This window comes from Mauremys mutica, chromosome 19 (assembly GCF_020497125.1).
Source record: "Mauremys mutica isolate MM-2020 ecotype Southern chromosome 19, ASM2049712v1, whole genome shotgun sequence".
NCBI lineage: Eukaryota > Metazoa > Chordata > Testudines > Geoemydidae > Mauremys > Mauremys mutica.
In genome coordinates this window covers 26,166,799-26,189,263 of record NC_059090.1, presented here as the reverse complement: position 1 = coordinate 26,189,263, position 22,465 = coordinate 26,166,799, and the positions used below count along the sequence as shown (strand labels likewise).

General features: G+C 45.7%; 1 protein-coding gene across 3 annotated transcripts in view; it reads left to right on the top strand.

Annotated features, from left to right (window-relative positions):
• RPA1 (replication protein A1) overlaps positions 1-22,465 on the top strand; it is a 44,098-nt gene that overhangs the window by 9,620 nt on the left and 12,013 nt on the right. For all 3 annotated transcript variants that reach the window (XM_044993576.1, XM_044993575.1, XM_044993578.1), the window contains exons 6-12: positions 6,511-6,600; positions 8,280-8,412; positions 9,279-9,381; positions 10,628-10,696; positions 10,812-11,004; positions 11,763-11,902; positions 17,134-17,282. In XM_044993576.1, coding sequence (XP_044849511.1) covers positions 6,511-6,600; positions 8,280-8,412; positions 9,279-9,381; positions 10,628-10,696; positions 10,812-11,004; positions 11,763-11,902; positions 17,134-17,282 — 877 coding nt within the window. The remainder of the gene's footprint in view (positions 1-6,510; positions 6,601-8,279; positions 8,413-9,278; positions 9,382-10,627; positions 10,697-10,811; positions 11,005-11,762; positions 11,903-17,133; positions 17,283-22,465) is intronic.

Genomic DNA, 22,465 nt, shown 5'->3' with positions numbered 1-22,465 from the left:
TAACATTCTGTGGTGTATTAATAAGAGTGTTGTGTGTAAGACATGGGAGGTAATTGTCCCACTCTGCTCAGCAATGGTGAGGCCTTTAGAGTACTGTGTCCAGTTCTGGGCACCACATGTTAAGAAATATGTCAAGTATCAGGGGATAGCCTTGTTAGTCTGTGTCCACAAAAACAACAAGGAGTCCGGTGGCACCTTAAAGACTAACAGATTTATTTGGGCATAAGCTTTCGTGGGTAAAAACCCTCACTTCTTCAGATGTATGTAATGACCCATCCACTCCCAGTCTTTATTCAAGCCTAATTTAATGGTGTCCAGTTTGCAAGTTAATTCCAATTCTGCAGTAGTACTAGTAGTAACAAGAAACTGCAGAATTGGAATTAATTTGCAAATTGGACACCATTAAATTAGGCTTGAATAAAGACTGGGAGTGGATGGGTCATTACACAAAGTAAAAACTATTTTCCCATGCTAATTTTTCCTCTCCTGTTACTCACACCTTCTTGTCAGGTGTTTGAAATGGGCCATCCTGATTATCACTAAAAAGTTTTTTCTCTCCTACTGATAATAGCCCACCTTAATTGATTAGTCTCCTTAGAGTTGGTATGGCAACACCCATTTTCTTCTTCGAGTGATTGCTCATATCAATTCCAGTTAGGTGTGTGCACGCACTGCATGCACGGATGTCGGAAACTTTTTCCCTAGCAGCTATCCCGTCGGGCCGGCTGGGGAGCCCCCTGAAGTAGTGCTGATATGGTGTTCTATATAAGACCTTGCTGGCCCGACCCCCCTTCAGTTCCTTCTTACTGCCCGTGATGGTTGTTGGAACAGTGGTCTCTTGTCTCATCAAGTGCTCCACTTATCCCTAGCTTCTCTTATCTTAATTGTCGATTAATTGTTATTAGTTAGTGTTAAGTGTTTCCTATAGTATTAAGCGTAGTTTAGTAGTTGAGGGCAGTTCCATCAACGACTGCCTTGCGGGGCTCTGGGACATGCTGTCCCAGGACTACAAGCCTTGCAACAAGCCCATGCCTATGGGCAACCCCCATGATTCCTGTCTCAGGTGTCTGGGGGAGCGCCATGAGGCAGACAAGTGTAGAATCTGTAAGGCGTTCAAGCCCCGGACGTGAAAAGAGAGGGAGATTCGACTCAAGCAACTCCTCATGGAGTCTGCTTTGCAGCCCTCTCAAGACGCGGGCCCGAGGCTTCAGTGCGGAGTGCCCCTCCTGCAGTACCGTCTTCGGCACTGCAGAAAATCCCGTGCTCATCTTGGGACCGGCGATCTCCTGGGCCCCAAAAACGCTCGCCTCGGCACTGTTCCCATTCCCCGGTTGCTGGGAAGAAGCAAGCCTTGGAAGGACCCTCTGTTAGGGCTGAAGCAGTTGTTCCGGTCCTGACTGAGCAAGACTCTAACCAGGCCTCTAAGCAGGACAAGGCTGCCAGGCCCAGATCTGCTCATCCCAGCCCTGCACAAGGGACAGTGCAAGTGGAAGAGATCACATTACCTTCCACACCGGACACCTTCGAGGCCGCCAGAGGGCTCATCGAAATGACGGCTCCGGTGCCTCTGGCCCCAGCACCGGCCCCAGCCCGAGTCCCGGTACTGTCCAAGGGTAAACCAGCAATGTTCGGAATGGCAGCCCTCAGACCAGCATCTCCACGCTGCTTGGAGTCCCGCCATTGTTCTGAGTCCCGGCACCGTCACAAGTACCGGTCTGACTCACGGCACCAGTTAGACTCATGGTGCTGGTCTCGCAGTCCCGATCCTTGAAGCCGTTCCCGCTCGAGGTCACTATCGACTGCTGGATCATGGTCCCGCTCGAGATCCAGGTCATGATCGGCGACCTCATGGCACCATTTGGACTGACGCAGTGTGGAACTCCGATCCCTGCATTGACTGTCACCACAACACCGGCCCATGGCCCGGCACCGCTCTCCGGAGTGGCACCAGTCGCCATCACAGTGCCGCTCTACTGCCCGGCACCACTCTTCATCATGGCACCGGTCGCGGTTGCGATCAGCCTCCCGGCACCGATCCCTGCATGACCTGCTCCTACCAAGGGACTTGGTGCCCCCTTTGCTTCACTCGTGCACCGCTCCTCCTTGGCTGTCGCAATCTTGGTCCCCTTCCGGCAGGTCGGAGAGAGCTTCAGGGTTCTCGGATATTCCCCAGTCAGGCCCGGGGAGCCTCGTCCAAGATCCCACAACACCCAACTAGCAGCCCGCGCAGTGGCAATTTTGGACCCCCTGGGCATATCACCAGGCCCAGGGCACCACCCGAGTTGCCCGGCCACCATCAGGATTGAGCACCCAGCCCCCCGAGGCGACCCTCAGCCACCCCACTCCGGACCTGGACAAACCTGCTGAGCCAGTGCCCGTGGTAAGGGCTACCCCAGGCACCCAAGAGGAACCACCCATGCCTGATCGGGAGACTGTCTCTGCACTGGTCCTTCCAGTGGAGGCTGTGGCTGGCACGTCAATGTCTGGTCCAACCCCGATGGACTTTAGGGTCCTTCAAGAACTATTGAGGCGCGTAGCCCTCAATATGAACCTCCAAATTGAGGAGGTTCTGGAGGAGGAGGACCCTATGGTGAACATTCTAGGGAGGGGCCTTCCAGGGTCGCCCCCCCCCCCCCCCGGCGAATAAAACCATTCAGAACAATGCCAAGTCTTTCTGGCAAACCCCGGCCTCTATCCCTCCCACAGCTAAGGGGGTAGAAAGAAAGTACTTTGTCCCCACCAGGGGTCATGAATACCTTTTTACCCACCCTGCCCCATGCTTGTGGTGGACACGGTGAACGCCAAGGAAAGACAGGGCCAACAAGGGCCTGCTCCCAAGTCAAAGGACGCTAAGTCGCTGGACCTTTTTGGAAGGAAAAATTTATTCTACTGGGGGTCTCTCTCCTCGTTCTTTTTGCTGTTACAGACTAACACGGCTACCACTCTGAAACCTGTCAGGTAACAGTATAATCCATTTTCATTGTTGCTGTCTCCACCTTCTGATCTGGGAAAAGAATGTAGAGTAGCAGGATAACACTGACAGGTAAACTGCCAGGCTGACCAGAAATCGAGCAGAAATCCTACTTAATGCTGCTGTGTAGAACCATCTTTTTCTATCACTGTTACTTCCATTGTTACTTTTGGGGGAGAAATGCATGCACTAAACAACAAGAGCTTGTTCTTGTGACAGCCACAAAGTTAATCCCAATTGTAAATGTTGTGGTTAATCGTAGCTCTAGACTAGTGTCTTCTGAAAATTTACTGAACAGACCGTTTTATGTGCATGTGTGATTTTCTTCCCAATTGCTTGTCTGATGCAATAGTATATTTCTTGTTAGCTAGGTGTCTGTTTCAGAGTTGTCATTATTCTTTACTGTTGCTTAGAAGCAGCTTGTCATTTCAAATATTTCTAAAATGCATTTTCAGTTGCAGATTATTCTGAATGTGCAAGTTTTGAAATTATTTTCTGTAGTCTGGTTTAGGTTTTAAATTTACATAAAAGTTCTGTTCCTATTACAAATCAATCAACACAGACTGAGCTGTTCTTGCATTGTTAAAATTACTGGAGGATTTTTGCCTCTTGTGTTTCTTATTTGAATTTACAGCTAGTCAGATCACTAAAGCTGCTGGCATTTGGTCGAATATAGTCAGAGCAGTGTTAAAGGTTCAGGAGCAAGGCCAGTGCACTGATACATTCTGCAGATTAGAGGGTCTCACATTTTTTCATAGTGTGGGCTAAGGATGTCAAATATTAAACGGTTAACCGATAAGTATTAGTTTTACGGTTAAGCCACCCTAACTGTTAAGCCTATTGGGGAGTCTGGAGTTGAACTTCAAGCTGCTAACCTGAGTTAAAGGCCAAGTTGCCGTGTTTTCACTGTTTTAAATTGACTGAACACCCCCCCCTTTTTTTTTTGAAGTTAAGACACATACATAGACTAGTTTTCTGTAATGTAGAGTCAGTCCCTTTTTTAGGGTGCTCTCAAGTGGCCATTGTCAATATACTGACAGCTGTCTCTAAGGTGATCAGGTGCTGTGATGATCCACCTGACTTCCTGTGAATCCCAGCACTGTGGCTCAGGTTGGTCAGCAATGGATTCAGACTTGACTGTGGTGGTTGCTATAATGTGGAGCCCATCATCCTTCATTTAAGGTCTCCATATTTTTTAATTTGGAAAATATGGTGACACTAAGGTGTATCTCATAGATTTCTTTATAATTAGTGTTGAGTCTCAATTTACCTTCACACAGCACCTTTTTTTCTGCATTTTAAGGAGTTTTATTAAATTGTTATATTTTAGCCCTTACGTTGTGTAGTGGTGCAGACCCTACTGCTGAACGGCCACACTGGATCAGACCAAAGGTCCATCTAACCCAGTATTCTGTCTTCTGACAGTGGCCAGTGCCAGGTGCCCCAAAGGGAATGAACAAAACAGGTAATCATCAAGTGATCCATCCCCTGTCGCCCATTCCCAGCTTCTGGCAAACAGAGGTTAGGGACACCATCCCTGCCCATCCTGGCTAATAGTCATTGATGGACCTATCCTCCATGAACTGATCTAGTTCTTTTTCGAGCCCTGTTACGGTCTTGGCCTTCACAACATCCCCAGGCAAGGAGTTCCACAGGTTGACTGTGCGTTGTGTGAAGAAATACTTCCTTTTATTTGTTTTAAACCTGCTGCCTATTAATTTCATTTGATGACCCCTAGTTCTTGTGTTATGAGAAGCAGTAAACAACACTTCCTTATCTACTTTCTCTACACCAGTCATGATTTTATAGACTTCAATCATATCTCCCCTTAGCCGTCTCTTTTCCAAGCTGAAAAGTCCCAGTCTTATTAATCTCTCCTCATACGGAAGCCATTCCATACCCCTCATCATTTTTGTTGCCCTTTTCATCTGCCATTTTGTTTCCCAGTCACCCAGTTTTGAGAGATCCCTTTAAATAATTGTCAACCCTGAATTCTTTTAAGTAGTAATAGAAAGTGGTTGCTTGTGAAAAGAGATCTGGTTGAGATCACCATATGCTATGGCTCTTCTCAGAATGGTTTGCTGTTGTCTTGTAACACATTTGACTGTTAGTGGGTATTCTATGCCATGAAGCTCTTGTGGAAACAAGATTACATCCCATTGTGACACCATGGGTATGTGTCTGCCTCATTTTCCCTTAGTGAGCTTTCCCTAAGTTCAGATGCTTGCATACAGTGAACAATGCCCCTCCAGGGATCTAGTTTATTTAATCAATCACCAAACATGCTATGTAAACAAGCCACCACCTGCTTTAAGACCCAGGGCTTCTCTTCTGCCAGGAGCTGTGCAGTCTTTCCCGTGCTAACTCAGGGTTTCTCCCATGCCTGCCTGCCTGCCTGAAGAGCTTTGTAGTCTTTCTCCTCTGGAGCGTTCTCTGTGTTCCGTGGCTGGTTCCTCTCTCGGAGCTTCTGCTCTCCAGGAACACATCACTGGGAGTAGCTTTCCTATCGAGCTCCCCAGGAGCATCCTCTCGGTTCTGGGCTCCTGACTGAGGCGCATAAGCCGAGGCCCAGGTGTTCCTTATATATCCATTCATAAGCCGAATGTTTTTGGTTACGACAAACCACAGCCACTGGGAGCTGAGTGGCTCCATGTCTGTGAACGCTCCAGGTAAACAAAACATCCCGACCCGCTGACGGCCCGGGAGCCAAAGGTTGCCAACCCCTGAAATATAGGGTCGGCTTATGAAAGGGTCATATTTTTTTGCTATTTTGCTGTTTTTACCTAACCATCTCGGGGGGGCGTCAGCTTATAAACAAATAGGCTAATGAGCGAGTATATATGGTAATTAACTGCTGCCCAGCTGTTTATCCAATTAACCATCCATAGGTAGATCTGGGTTTGCTCATTCTTTTCAGTGGAGCCTGTCACAGGGAGGCTGGGTGCCTGAATCCACAGAGGGCCAGTCCCTGTGACAGGCATCCTAAAGGCAGTTTTTAATTACTTGGGTCCCCCATAAAGCAGTTGCTGTGAGAGATCTGGTTGAGATCCATATATGCTGTGGCATTTCTCAGGCTTGGTCTACATTTAAAAGTTAGGTCAATATAGCCATGGTGCTCAGGGGTGTGGGAAAAAGTTCACACCCCCTGAACACCATAGCTATAGTGATGTTAACCTCCAAGTTGAGTGCAGCTCAGCTGATGGAAGAATGCTTCCATCCACCTAGCTACCATCGCTTGGGATTTTGGAGTTTCTGTAGTGATGGGGGAAAAAACCCTGCCATTGCTGTAGGACGCACCTGCACTACAGCAGCATATCTATGGCACCATGGCTGTGCTGCTCTAATGCCCATAGTGTAGACATAGTCTCAGGGTGCCTTGCTATTGTCTTGTAACACACTTGAATGTTAGAGGGTGTTATGTGCTATGGGGCTCTTGTGAAAACAAGGTTACATCTCAGAAAGGCACCCTAAGGCAATTTTAATTACTCTGATCTCCAGTCCATTGCACTAGAAGTAGTCTTTTCTCCTCTGATTAACAGGACAGGGGCACCAGCAGCAACGTTCCTCAGCTCCAGCAGCCAGCCCAACACACAGCAAACCACAGCAGCAGAATGGAAATTCAGCAGTAGGTAAGACACTTCTCATTCAGCATGTCTAACTATTGGCTCGCAATACTGAATTGAATTATGAGTCTGAATTTGTTTAGGACTGGAAAGTCAACCCAGCTAGAGAATCCTATAACAGCAGAGAATGAAGGCAGCTTCAGGGCACCTCTTCAAAGTGCCTAGGAAAGAGCAGGCAAGAAGTTCTAAACCAGGAAATGAAAAGTATATAGCAACAGACGAACAGTAAATGACTCTTTATTCGCTTATTGTCCCTGAGAGAATGCTGTCCTCGAATCTTTGGAATCTTTTTCCACAGTGAAAAGGGACTACTGCCTTTAAAATATTTGAACCCTTCTCTGAGGGAAGAATGATGAGTCCATCTTAAAACACATGAAAGAAACTTGGTAAAAATTCTGGACTTCATTTGGGAAGTGGCATATGTTACACATTCTTGCTGATTGATGTCTTTTGGTTTAGACCTTGTCTACACTGCCACTTTATAGCGCTGCAACTTTCTCGCGCAGGGGTGTGAAAAAACACCCCCCTGAGTGCTGCAAGTTTCAGCGCTGTAAAGTGGCAGTGTAGACAGTGCACCAGCACTGGGAGCTGTTCCCCTTGTGGAGGTTTTTTTTTTTTTTTTTTTTTTTTTTACTACTTGGAGAAAGCTCTCCCAGCGCTGGTGCCATGACTACACAGGCACATTAAAGCGCTGCCGTGGCAGTGCTTTAACAATGCTAGTGAAGACATGCCCTTAGTTGAAACTACATTGTGCCCTCTAGACAACTGAACAGATTCTGGTTCCAAACTGATTGAAAGGGTATGTCCGTGCTAAGCCATTGAAGCAGAATGGTTAAGTGTTATAGGGATGAGATTCAATTGAAACTGCTTCTATAAATACTAGTTTTTTGTGAGGGCTTTAAATTGGCATATAAGTTGTCTGTCTAGCTGCAGATTTATTTTTCAAGCAAAAAGGTTTCAATCCAAGTCTGAGCTATGAGTAAGATTTGAGACCTGTCTTAGACTTTTTTGGCCAAATTGCACTGTTTGAGAAGCATTTTGAAATAGATACGAGAATTTTGAAGCCTGCTTACTAAGACAAAAGTGAAAATGAGTCCTACCTTTCTTTACCCCTTACCTTACTTAAGCGTATTTGTTTGTTCTACATTTATAGGAGCATAAATAGGCTTAGTAACTGTGTGTTTGAGTTCTCCAAGGAGATGCAGGACTGAAGCTAAACTTGCTATATCTTATTGGTGCTGGTTTGTCCGTGGACTTAGCTGATGATTCTAACTGAACATCCTTGGAGACTTGCCCATAGCTGCCATTCTTAGTTCATTTACTGTTTAATAGTCATAAAAGACTGAAGCATTTCTCTTCTGAAACAGTTTGCAGTGACAGACTAGGTACAGTTTGTGACTCAAGAGTAGAAATGCTTTAAAACTGAATAACTTATTTAAAAACATACTGTTCTGTGCCTCTGTACCCTGGTGACTGGAGACTGATAAATGCCTACATGCACTTTCTTCTACTTGCTTATGTGCATCATCTTCCTGTAGCCTAGTGAGAAAACTTCCATCGCAGATTGAGTGGTGCCTGGCTTGGCACTGCCACTTGAAATTAATCTTTGTCTATACATAGAAAACGAAAGTGCAAGATCATTTTGTTTGAGTTCTATATAACTGAATTTATGCTTGTTTTTTTAGGCCCCACTACTACTAAGTACCATGGCCCCTCAAAGCAGTTTGGTAAAGCAGGTGGTACTAGCTTCTTGAGCACCCCTGGTGGATCACAGTCCAAAGTGGTACCAATTGCCAGTCTGAACCCATACCAATCCAAGTGAGTTACTCTGCCAGTGAGGTTCAAAGAATAATGCATAAATGAAGGAATGATGCTGAGAATAAATTTCTGCTTTCTCAGAAGAAACAGTCTTTTAAATCTGCCAAAAATGCTTTAATTTCTCTTGGACACAGTGTCAGTTACCTCAACACAGCTGGTACTAAAGGTATTTTTTGATTACCCCATGTGCTAGGAACTCTGATAATCTGAGATTAGGCTCTGGATCACCTTGTAAAGTTAGTTCCAGAGTCTGTGGGCTCTGCTGACCTTGACCTGTTACTATGGTATATTGCCTGAAAATCAATTGACATGTTCTACCAAAGATTTCCTTTTGGTAGCCTATTGATCTGCTCTGCCATAAACGTATTCGTCCTGGCTTCAGGAGAAATGATGTCCAGTTTTAAGAGAATGTGGATATAAGTATTTTGGGAACATCAGTAGTTAAATTATACAAACTGATGCACTTTACCCCATATTTTATCAACTGTTTGAACCCGAAAATTGGACTCCTGCGAGGTTCTAATATATGGCCTTTCAGTACAGGCATATTGCTGTACTGGGAATGCTTAATATAGAAGCGTGAAGGATTAGAGGGTTGCTTCCAGGAGAATTGTTTGGTACTTTATCACGCTATATGCCTTAAAAGTGACTTTGTTTTCTTAAATGTTGTTGCTTCTCTATAATTTCTGTTTTAATGGTGTAGACAGTGTACCCTTTACACAGACAAGTAGAATCACTGAGATACAGTGGAGTATCCTAGGTTCTGAATTAACATCTTAAGAACTGAAAGTCTGTGAAATTTGTAAGACTCCACTCCGTTCTATAAAAGGACACTGGAGTACTAATTCTTACTGTCTTGTTTCCAGATGGACCATTTGCGCTCGTGTTACCCAAAAAGGCCAGGTTCGCACATGGAGCAACTCCCGTGGTGAAGGAAAGCTGTTCTCTATAGAGCTGGTTGATGAAAGTGTAAGTTCTGTGGTGGGATCCAAGATACTACAGTGATGGGAGCCATAGAAGTACCTAGATAGGAGCAGAGGAGTTCTTGAGATGTCTTTATGTAAATGAGAGAAGATAGAACAAAGGAAATCGTTGGCAGATTTGTTATAGAGAATTGCATTCTCTGAGGTGTTAATGTACTTGACAGTCCCACATTGATTTGCTCAGAGTTTTTACAGCTATCTAAAATGACACCCTAAATACAGTTGTTTGCCTCTTTTGTTAACCCAGTCTAACGTGGTATGTGGCCAAAAATGATGGTGGCATCAGAATCTGGTATCTATGCAGGCAGACAATATCTCTGGTTTGTGGCACTCCCCATTAGATTGGCAGATGAATCCCATTGCTGTTGCTAGGACTTCATATCCGTAATACAAGGAATAAGACACGGAATTTAAAAGAGCATTTCGAAATAGAAACTCATTTTAATTGGGAAATCAGAATGTATAAAAATGCAATACAGCGAAATTCCATTTCTGGTTTGTTTTGAGGAGTGAAGTCTGGTTGATCTAAATCTGCTGTTGAGGCTTGTTACCCAAGTCTCTTGATTTAAACTATTTTGTTACACAGCAGCTTGTTTGTTTGTATGAGATTATTTTTAGTACCAAATGTGTGGTTCATAATTTGACATATCTTCATCAGTCTTTTATTTCACTTCTGTATGCTATCAGCATTTTGACTGACAGTTTTTATTTTAATTTGTAATATTTCTATTGCATAAATATCTTAACAAGTGGAATTCTAGCTCTGCCATTAATTGTCACTCAGGGAAGAGCTTGTCACAACACACATTGCTGTACTGATCAGATGTGATGTCATCCTCTAATTTGTGAAGCTAAATGCTATATCATATCTATAATGAGGTATTGCCTAATCTGTAAAATGACACAATTAATGCAAGGTTTGGGCATATCTGTTCAGAGCCGCACTTCTTTACTACAACGTGATGGCATACTGCACTCACCACTATATCTCATTCTTTCTGGAGTTTCTTATATGGGGTTGTTAAAACATGGAGATGAAATCAGATGGTCAAGCAAAGGATTTATCATCCTAGTTATAACTATAAATATGTATGGAAAATGTGTTTGTTTCTTCCGTGCCTGGAGCGACCCCTACAGAGCATTCCGCATCTGTAGAAATGGTGCCACTTTTATATTGGAAAGATTTTGTGTGCTGAATTTTAGTTCTAACTGGCTTTTGCATTTTCCTGCAGGGTGAAATTAGAGCTACTGCTTTCAATGATCAAGTGGACAAGTTCTTTCCCCTCATTGAATTGAACAAGGTACAGTATCATTTATTTTATAAACAAAATAGGGTTGTTTAATGTGAACGTAAGCCATTTGCAGCATTTCAGTGCAGATGTATCCTATGTTTCATCACTTCTCCGTCTCCTGTAGGTGTATTACTTCACCAAAGGTCATCTGAAGACAGCTAACAAGCAGTACACAGCTGTGAAAAATGACTATGAGATCACATTCCATAATGAGACTTCTGTTGTACCCTGTGAGGATGCTCAGCACCTTCCTTCGGTTCAGTTTGAGTTTGTGCCCATCTCTGACTTGGAGAACACATGCAAAGACTCAATTGTCGGTGAGTCTGTATCGCAAGATGGGGAGCCATGAGGCTTAAAATTAGTCATCTTGTACCAAATACTTGAGGAGCAGATGAAGAAACCTATAGTGCTATGCGATTGATACGTTCTCTGTTAGACATTGACACTCAGATACTGCAGTGGTGAGTACCCCCTAGAAACGCCTGAGGTAGTTACTTTTGCTCGTCTCGCTGCTAGGAGCTTTAGAGATGGATGTCCAAGTTCAAAGCAATATAGAGATTAGAGGAGACGTTGCACGAGTTTATCACTTGTAAAGTGCCCAAACATGGTTTGGGTTGCCAAATGAAAATGACTTTGGGGTCCTCATCAGAGTTCCTAGCAGATGCTTGTCTGCATAATAGCCACTTTACAATCCCTTGCTCAAGGGAGCCTCATACTGGAACAGAAAGTGGTGCTGCAAGGTGAGAATAAATTCCATTTTATAAAGTGGTAGGAGAGAAGATTGCACAAAATCTTAATCTACGTGGTACAGTGAGTCCCTTACTTTCTTGAACGCTAAATTCATGAACAAAATAGTATTGCAAAGATGTAATGGATTTTTCTTTCACTAACGGCCTTTCTACTTTAATATACAGGGTTCCCAGGTTTTAGACTTTAAGAATTTTAATAGTGATTTAGAATCTCACAAGATGTAATCTGATGCTACCTATGTGTGAGTTCTTCCCATGCAGTTTTTGCTCATCTGCCCCAGCCATGACCTTCAAGTAATTCTGACTGAATTATGCCTATTTTTCAGACATAATTGGAATCTGTAAGAGCTATGAAGACATCTCTAAAATTACAGTGAAATCTAGTAATAGAGAGGTGTCCAAGAGGAATGTGCATTTGATGGATACATCTGGGAAGATGGTGACAGCTACTCTGTGGGGAGATGAGGTAAGTACCCTGTTACCTGTTCTGAGCTTTCAGATATATAAAAAGAAGACTGGGTATGGTATGTCACCTGAGGCAGGTAATAGTCCTGGGCTAAGGGAGGGGAAGCATCTCAGTATTGAGGGTGGAAGATTTATTTTGGCTTCACTCTGTTCTGACACTGTTAGTCTTTCTCCAAAATAACTTTATACTTTGGCTGATCTGGTGTAGTTTGAGCAACACTGTGCATCATGGCTGTCAGGGTCTGAAGATAAACAGGCTTCTGATTCAGGAAGCCAGTGTCAGCATTAGCTCCAGGTGAGTTGCTAATTGATCAAGGAAGAGCTCTGTGACCAAAGGTATCCAGCAGGGTTAAGGTTTATTTGTAGAGCAGGGTCCCTGGAACCCTGACTAAAACCAGTGCTTGTAGGGTTGTGAGGAGGAGTCAACCTCAAAAAGCTAGCAGGAATAAACAGCCAATGAATATATTTGAACTGGGATTTGGGGGACATGAGCTCAATTTTGAGCATTGCCATAAATGTCTGATGTGGCCTTGAACAAGTCACTTTGTTGTTTTCTAGTGATGTGGTAGGCTCTTGTTGATCTGTGCCCCAGTTTCCTGTATGTAAAATGGGTATTATTCTGATCCACCTGACAAGGATTCTTTGAGGCTAGATGTTCATAAGTCACACAGCTTCTCTGATGGAAGGTACCACAGAAGAGCTAAATGTTAACTTCATGCAAATAGCCCTTTTATACAGCTATAAACATTATGAATTGAAACTGTTTTCTGCCACAGACTGGAGAGGGTGAGCAAGCTGAGAGGGAGGAGAGGGGCACAATATGGGTAGTGAATGGCCAGTCTGCTGCTGCAGGCAGAGATCTGTGACCTGTGTGATCTGGCAGGATCTCTTGAACATAAGCACTCACTGTCTTCAATCCTTGTCTTGTACTGCAATTTTTTTGCATGGCTGAATATTGGGGTTGGTGGCGTGGATTGATTTTAAATCATCAATTTTAATCATGATTTAAATCAGCAAGCAGGAAATCTTAGTTTAAATTATCAATCTTAGTTGTGTTTTGCATTTATACTTTTGAGTTATTGTCATAAAAAAGTTGATTCTCATTGGTTGGTAACAATTATAGCATGTTAATTTGTAAGTAAATATAGCCTCTACTCTAAATTTTGTGCTTCTTTTTGTTACCCAGGAAGATACTTTACCAATACACAGTTCTATAGTTTGTTACATTTATTCAGATTCTTATATTTTTATATTTTTTTATTACTATTGCTGGTGAACGATGTATTTCTTTACTAGATTAATTTTTTTTTTACTTGTGCTTTCTGTAAAGCTATGTTGGATGGAAATTCAATTTCAATTAAAAATGTGCATCATTTTAATTTTTTATTAGTTAAAAATATTGTGTGTGCTAGATACATAAGAAAAAAAGCTTATCAAAGCATGTTTTCTATTTAAAAATGATTTATTAAATAAAGGAAGAATTATAGAATCATATAAATGTAGAGCTGGAAGGGACCTCAATATTTATAAGCCTATTTTAATTTTGTAAGCATACTCTCCACTCCATTATCCAAGTCATGAATGAAAAGATTCAATGGTACCAGACTCAGGACAGATTTCTGCAGGACCTCAGTAGATACGTCCTCTCAGTTTGACGGCAAACCATTGATACCTACTCTTTGAGTGATGACAGGTTTCAGAGGGGTAGCCGTGTTAGTCTGTATCAGTAAAAACAATGAGGAGCCCAAATAAATTTGTTAGTCTCTAAGGTGCCACAAGGACTCCTCATTGTTTTTACTCTTTGAGTATGGTCTTTCAACCAGTTATGCACCCACCTTTTAGTGATTTCATCTAGACCGTATTTCCCTAATTTGTTCATGAAAATGTCATGTAGGACTGTCAAAATCCTTAGTAAAATAAAGATCAGACCTACTACTTCCTCCTATCCACTAGGCCAGCAGTCCTGTCAAAGAAGATAAATAGGTTGATTTGGCATGATTTGTTCTCGAGAAATCCACACTGGCAATTTCTTATCACCGTATTGTCCTCCAGGGATACAGATTGTTTTAATAATTTTGTTTCTATGTGTTTCCAAGTATTGAAATTAGGCTGACTGGCCTATAATTTCCTGGCCCTCTTTGTTCCCCTTTTTAAAGATAAGTACCTAAGTTCCTTATAAGCTGTGCAGCTGCGCAGTAGCCTATTTAGTGCCGTGCAGGTGCTCAAGGAACCCACTCGGGGACCTGCTGGAGTAGGGGCGCCCTAGGCACTGCCGGAGGAGGGTGGACTGGGCCAGCCAGAGCAGCCCAGCCTGACCCTGGAGCGACCCGGACCCAGCTGGGGCATCCTGGCCTGACCCTGGAGCAGCCCAGACCTAGGCGCAGCCGGGGTGGCCCTCAGCTGGCACGGCCTTCCCCAGGCCAAGACCTACTGGGGCTGGGGGAGGGGCACCTATCCTGCAGCCCTAGCCTCAGAGCTCCCAGGGCTGGGAGAGGCGCCTCTCGCTCCCAGCCCAGGCGCTGCTGCGGGGGAAGTCCTCTCTCCCCTCCGTAACCCCGGAGAACCAAATCCCTCACCACCTGCACCCCAGCCCTAAGCCCCCTTCCATGCTCTGAACCCCTCGGCCCAACCCCCACCACATGAATTTTGATATGAGCACCAATATGAAGGTGATGTGTCACGCATCACCTCCATATTGGTGCACATAAAATTCATTCTGCACATGGGTGGGAAAAATTAGAGGGAACACGGATAGGTACTGTATTTCCTCTTGTCCAGTCCCCTAGGACCTCACCCATCTTCCATGAGTTCTTGAAGCTAGTTTAGCTTTAGCTAGTTCTTTAAGTACCCTAGGGTGAATTTAATCAAGTCTTGTTAATTTGAATCCAGCTAATTATCTAAATGGTCTTTAACCTGTTTTTTCCCTAGTCTAATGTGTGTCCCTTCCCCCTGGTGGTTCATATTGATTGTGATAAGCATTTATCTGTAGCTAGTGAACTGAAGTGATTCTTTCTGGTCACCATGCCCTTCAAGATTTTGGAACTAGAAGATTTCATTCTCTTGCAGTGGTACTGGAACCGGGCGGGGGGCCAGGAGAGCGAAAGCCCTTCCAATTTTTGCCAGGGCGGACCCCGCCCCATTCCCTTCCTCTTCCCCCCAAGGCTCCACCCCCTGACCAGACCAGCTTGGAGCCTGGCCAGTTGCAGGAGCCGTGCAGACACTCAACCTGTCTGTGGTGCGGCGGAGATTAGAGCAGCTCCCAGCCCACCATCCCTCGGGTTCCCCTCCTGGCCCAGGGAAGGGTAGAGGTGGAGGGTTTGCAACTCCACTCCGGCTCACCACAGCTGCCCATGTGGCTCTGGCTCGGGTGGGAGGCCTTGGAGCCGCTGCCCCGCCATGGTAAGAGCTGGGAGGGCAGCTTGGGGAGCCATGGACCCTCCACCTGCCCTGGGTGGAGGGCCCAGGAGGTGGGTCATGGGCAGGGGGCTGCTCTCGGCAGGGCCCCCTCATCACAGGTAGGTGGAGGGTCGGCCGTGGCTGCCCACGCACCTCTTATCATGGCCGGGCTGTGGCTCCGAGGCCCTGGCCGGAGCCGGGTCAAGGAGAGTTGCACAGCAGCTGTGGTGATCCTGGGTCTCTCCACCTGCCCGGGGTGGGGACACGGGCAGGTGGCTGCTTTCGCCCCCACTCCAGGAAGGGAGGTGGGGGCGGGGCCCCCGTCCCACCTACCCACCTACTTTTGGGAAGGCTCCAACACCCTTGTCTTCTTGCACTTAATTTTTATTCATAGATTGGAAGAAGAAAGCAAGTTTTCCTGCTTTTTCAACTCACAAACTGGTTTCTTAACTTTTAATGAACTAGTCATTGAACTAAACTAATTGAACAAACTGATATGAAGAAGATATTCCCTCCGCACCTGCAAAAGAGGTTACTGTTGTCAAAAGCCTAAACAGCAGCATATGCCCCCGAAACTGGCAAAGGCTCCCCCCGAAGGCAAGCCAGCCGCTAAGACCCCTTGGGGCAGTGGAGTGTTGCCAATCCCTTGAGACAAAGCAGTGCTCTCCACCTCTGCACTGCAGGTCGCCAGAGTCGCAGCCTGGATGCTCTGGGGCTCATCCTCGGTCACCAGCACCACGTTCACCTAGTTCCTGGTGCTAAGTCAGTGACTTCCACCAGTTCAATTGTTCGACTTTCTTTAAAACTTGCCAGCAAACATGCCTGCTTATTATTTTTTATATTTAATTTAAATGATTTAAATTGATTTTAACATAGGGTGTCTGTTTTAAATTTAATTTTAAATAGGTTTTATTTTTAAGAATAAACCTGTATTTGATTTAAATTAAAAAATCTGATTTAATTTTTTTACAATAGTAAAAAACAAACACAAAAAAATCCCACCCTGTTATCCACCCCCAAGGATGAGTATGTGAAAGAATGGTTCACGGTCTCTTTGAGTATGGTGGATGTGACCAACACCATTGCCAACTCTAGTCTCAATCTTTCAGCTTCTCCCCTTGTGTTCACCCACCACAACGTGATGACAACACGACTTCCTGGGAGTTGTCCCTTGTCTGAGGGCTCTAGGTTCTAGAAACTTCTTAATCTCTAAACAGAGGTCCTGAAGGGTATGGGGTTCTCTTCTCTTTGAGGATGTCTCTGTGAAAGTGCCTAGATGACATTGATCTTAATGAATTTTGTTTCAGTTAAACTGAGAAAATGGAATTAAAAGAAAAAATGTTTGCTTAATATATCCAGATTTATGCTTCTCAGAAGCTAAAATAGATAAGGCAGTCTCAGTTTTGCTAGAGGACAAAAAAAAAGTAAGTAGCTTGCATCTCCTTAAAGCAATCATTTCTCTGACCACTCAGGTCTTCCTGTCAGCATGTTGCTGTCTAGAGAGAGATCACCCTCAGGTTAAGTCCCTTCTGATCCAGGGCAGCAACTCTCCCTTTCCAAACCATTTTTCTCCAGTTAAATGCGCAGACACTAGGGTTTGGGGACTTCCTGCATTCTCTGAGATTGGCCATTGGGGATACAAAAATCCTGTAAACAATGATTAATAGGTCATTAAGCCTTTGAAAATAGGCTTAATGACCTAGCTTAGATACTCTACCTCATAGATACAGCTAGATAGTTTGGTCTAATTTTGGCCTGTTTTTAGTCATGATCTATGAATTATGAACTGAGGTGAGCTGCCACATTAGGCCATTAATGTTTTTTGTGTTTTCACAGGCTGAAAGATTTGATGGTTCTAGACAACCTGTGGTAGCCATCAAAGGAGCCAGAGTTTCTGATTTCGGTGGCCGGAGTCTCTCTGTTCTGTCCTCGAGCACGGTCGTGGTGAACCCAGATAGTCCAGAGGCATTTAAGCTCCGAGGATGGTATGATTGTGTACTTGTGTTGAATAGAGGGGACTGCCTATTGCTTGACTTTAACTTGTTGAGGATTCTATTCTTGTTTTACTCCTGTAATCCACATGTGAGCAGTCTATAGAGCATTAAGAAGGGAAGCATGGGATTTGGGTTCTAAATAGAACAGTTTCTATTTCTCTTGGAGGTATTATGGCCTTTGAGAGGTTGGTTTTAAAATTCTTAAATTGACAAACCTGTAATCCCATAGCAAACTAAGAAGAAATTGGAGAAGAAGCAATTAGAGTGGAAGTGGTGTGTGTTGACCCAGATCCTTAGAAGGCAGCATGAAATCAGACTTTTAACAACTCTGCTTCTATGGGTTTTACCTGAGAGAATGTTTTTCTTCCACAAGCTTTATCCACTCTGCAGGATCTTATTAGCTGAAGCCATATGTGGGTGGGAGGAATAGTTTTGATTCTTGAAAGGTTTTGTTGTTGTATTGGAGTCTCCTTTTCCATTATTAGATGCCTTTTATGGTATGATAACAAAATAACATCAGATCTTTGTCAGCAAAGTAATGTAATTCCAGAGGTTCCCCTAATGCTGCTAGATTACAAGCCCTGGTAAGAGGAAACCACAATGCTAGGAAGGATCTAGTGGATAAGGCACTGGACAGGGGGCTGAGATCCTGGATTCAATGCCTGGCTCAGTCATACATTCCCTGTGTGATCTTGCACAAGTCACTTAATCTACCCTGTGCCTCCATTTCTCACCTGTAAAATGAGGTACTTCCATACCTCACAGGACTGTTGAGAATAAAATCATTAATGGTTCTGAGGTTCAGATACTGCTGTGATTTTCATTAGATGCTGTTTTTTACGAAGTGCTGTCAGCATGCTCAGTCTGTACCAGATACAGACATAGCCCTTCCTTCAAGGGGGTTACGCTCGAGTAGGCAGCGAGCATCAGACACATTGGGAAATATGGAAGAGGGCTCTATCTTAAGATGCATGTTTTGTTTGTTTTAATGTAAATGTAGGCTCATGTTTGTGGGCTCTGTACAATATGTGAGGTTTGAGGAGGAATTTTAAAGGGGTGGGAGCCTGATGGAGGGCCCACCATGGAAAAAAGTGTGAAAATGAGCATGACGGAAGACGAGAGGAGAGGGTAAGAAGTAAGAAATGAGATCAAAGATACAGGGAAGAGCAGAGGTGTGCAGTCTGAAAGGTGGGGATGAGAAGCTTAACCCCTCCCCCCATCCCCTGGCTGATGGAATTGCTACCTTTAAATAAACATAACTAATATTGAGCAACATGGCGGGGAATAGTGTATTTGGCACTGTACTTCAGGCTGCTTAAAAAAAACTTGGAGCAAGTTAGCCCATGACATGATCTACTAGATCTTCCTGGTAGTTGGGCTCTTTCTCATGCTTCACCAGCGTTAATATTTCATTGGTGGTTGCCTCTGGACAGTAACTTAGAGCTCTTGAAATTAGTTTTTACACTAACATAGCCACGTATTGGTTTAGTCTGATGTCTGTGTTGCACTGTACTGAAAGTCATAAGACCTTACAGTACAGAGAAGAGTGCATGGCCTCCCAAATGAACTGGAGACTCTTTCCTCCCTAAGAAAAGCTAAACAAACACTACATTAAAGTAACAATGCGCAGCAGTTCCTCAGGGATGGGAAGATAAACACTAATAATTACTTCAGCTTTTCGGTTTCCTGGCTCTGGAATATCAGAATCCTAAATAGTATCATTAGCTTTTTTTAAGAGTTATAGATTTTTGTTAGTTCAAGATCATGATGTCCTTCCCTCCATCAGAGAATGGGTTTTGTCTATCAGTGCCACTTGTCACCTAGCTGCGGTTGCTGGAGCATGAAGTGATGGTCTTTCACCATCCTGCTCTCAGCCTCTTCTGACCTTGAGGGTGGGGACAGATAGGGTCATAACTCAACCTCTGATTCTCCCACTTGGCACCATCCATCTGCTTTTAGACTTACTTTAATATTTGAGGGAAGCTTGGAGAAGATGTGCCTTTGGAACGGGATTGGAGTAAGGGCTTGGGAGCCTTGTAAATTGATACTGGTTACTTTGGAAAACTATGTACAGGGTGCATTTGCTTTTTTATGCAATACACTTGAGTTCCATTTCAGTGATTCCCAGGCTTTCAAGTCTCCTCTTCCCAAGACTTCAGTTCCTCTCTGAGGCCTCCCTCAACCCCATTCAAAGTGCACATAGGTTGAGGCAAGGCTTCCTAAAAAGCCCTTACCTCAGCTGTGCATGATTTCAGTTCAGTTTTCAGTGTGCAACTAAGTTAATCATGCACATATTGGGTGCTGCAACTGCCTTAGCTGCATATTCATAAGCTCAGGAAGAGAATTGTATGCAAACTGCAGTTCTTCTTTGAGTGCTTGCTCATGTTGATTCCATTCTAGGTGTGCACCCGCCCACGTGCATGGTCGTTGGAGATTTTTGCCTTAGCAGTATCCGTAGGGTCGCCAGTGGAACCCTATTGAGTGCCGCGCTCATGCACCAGTATATCAGGTGCGGCCTACCCTACGCCCTCTCAGTTCCTTCTTACCGCCCGTAGTGGTTGGTTGGTGCGCCTTCCCTTGCATTGCCAGGTCTAGCGATTTTCATCTACTGTCTTCGAGCCTTAAGGCCTTGTAAATAGTTTTGTTCATATCACTTAGTGTTAAGTAGTTAAGTGTAGTTAATAGTTAGCAGTTAGGGTCCCAGCGGGGACTTTGCCCCAGGCAGTGCATGCCCCGGTCTCCCGGGTTTAAGCCCTGCATGGTCTGCAACAGGCCTATGCCTGTAAGTGACCCCCATAGCAGCTGCCTCAAGTGCTATGGGGAATGACACATTAGAGACAAGTGCCAAATTTGTAAGAACTTCCGTCCCTGCACACAAAGGAGCGGGATATTTGGTTATGGGCTCTCGTCATGGAGTCCACCTTTCCTCCGGCCTCCGTGCAGCCCCACCAGGACTCGCTGAGTACCTCTCCCTCAGTGCACAGTGCACCCCCGGTACTGTTCCCTGTTGCTGGTGCCCAAAACGAAGACTAAAGAACATGGCTCCCCGGCACCAAGCAAAAAGGGCCATGGGCCATCGGGCAAAGGACCCGCTTCATGCCTCCTGGCCACTCCAGATCTGTGCACTTGCACCGTCCCCCTAACCGGGGCTCTTAGTCCCATGAAAGATCCCACCACCGACTCCCAGGAGCAGCATGGGACCAAAAATCCTGGCGGCACCAACGCCTTCACAGGCTTCCCTGGCGCCGAGAAAGCACAGGCCTCAGCCCATGCTGCCGACGCAGCATGTGCCCCCGGAACTGGCAAAGGCTCCCTACGAAGGCAAGCCAGCCGCTAAGACCCCTTGGGGCAGTGGAGTGCCGCTGATTCCTTGAGACAAAGCAGTGCTCTCCACCTCTGCACCGCAGGTCACCAGAGTCACAGCCCGGATGCTCTGGGGCTCATCCTCGGTCACCAGCACTATGTTCACGGTTGCCGCTGTCTCAACGCAGATCGCCTAGAGCAAGATGCCAGTCTCCGTACTACCAATGCTGCTCCCCCTCCCACAGATCATCCTCTAGGCACAGGTTCTGGTCGCCTGCATTGTGGGAGAGCTCCCCGTCACCTCTCCAGTCCCCCCCGGCACTGATCACCTTGCTCCGGGCACCGGTCCCCGACGGCAATGGCCGGCAAGCAGACCCAGGTGTCAACAGCCCCACCGTGGTCAATGGAAGGGGATTCTCTTGCACGGAAGCCCAGTTCAGCCCCTCACTTAGTCTGCACCCATGCAAGTGGGCACCTGAGGGTACGTCGACATTTCCAACTTAGCAGCACGGCCAGTGGCTGGTGCAGTGGCATTATTGGGGCGCATGGGGAATGCCAGTTGTGGCGATGCCCCCTTCTTACCACTCATCAGCTGCTGCTTCGGAGCAGCAGCTGGCGGCACCGGGCTTGGTGCAGAGGGCACGCCTGGTGGTTGAAGCAGAAGGAACAGCACTCACCCCTAAGCCTTCCTCCCCCGTGGGGGAAGATGCCCCGGAACCTCCCCTGGTGGTGCAATCATCGTCCTCGTCGCCAGAGGAGGCAGTTGCGGGTCCCTCGAGGGCAAGCCCGCTGGACAATTTCAAGAAATATCAGGCTCTGCTGAGTCATGTGGTCGAGAACTTGGCCCTGGAGGTGGAGGAAATGGCTGAGCAGATGGACACCTTGTTTAACATTCTGTCAGCTCCACTTCAACCCATGTTGCACTACTGGTTCACGATGGTATCCTTAAGATTGCCAATGCTCTCTGGCAAATTCATTCCTCCCGCTTCAAAGAGGGCCGAAAAGAAGTACTTAGTCCCGGCCAAGGGGTTTGAGTACTTGTATACCCACCCTCTCCCAGGCTCGCTTGTGGTCTCTGCGGCTAACGAAAGAGACAAGGAGAGGCATACCAGTTTGACTCTCAAGAATAAAGAGGTTAAACGGTTGAATCTGTGAGAAAATTTATTCGACGGACAGTTTGTAGTTCCAGGTGGCAAACCATCAGGACCCCTTGGGCTGTTCCAACTTCAAGTTATGGGACTCCCTGTGGAAGGGACTCCTTGAACTTATGGAGGGTTTGACCCAAGAATTTGGCACTCTGGTGGAGGGAGGGCACTGTGGTCACCAGGTGCTCCCTCCAGATGGCATGCGATGTGGCGGACTCAGCAGCCAGAGTGGTTGCATCGATGGTGGTGATGAGGTGCAGCTCCTGGCTTCAGACTGCTGATCTCTCCTAGGAAATGCAGACCTCCATCCAAGACCTCCCATTTGATGGGAACAGTCTCTTTTCGGACCAGAATGATGCGAAGCTACGTGGGCTGAAGGACACCAGGGCCACCCTTCATTCACTGGGAATACATATGCTGCAGCCTGTGAGGAAGCAGTTACAGCCGCCCCCGCCACCTAGGCCTGGGCAGTCTCACCAGGGACCTGCAAGAAGGGACAGAGATGCTAGTTTCAGCCGCTGTCACCCTTCTTCCTCCCAATCACCCATGCAACCTGGTCCGGCAAAACATTCCGGGGGCCAGAAGCTCTCGTGTTGAGGTTGAGAGCGATGCTCCAGTCACTGTCCAGGATCCACCCTGCTCATTCCTCAACCATCTGTGTCCCTTCCGTTCGGCCTGGTCCCAAGTCACCGCAGACCATTGGGTGCTAGACATAGTGTCTCAAAG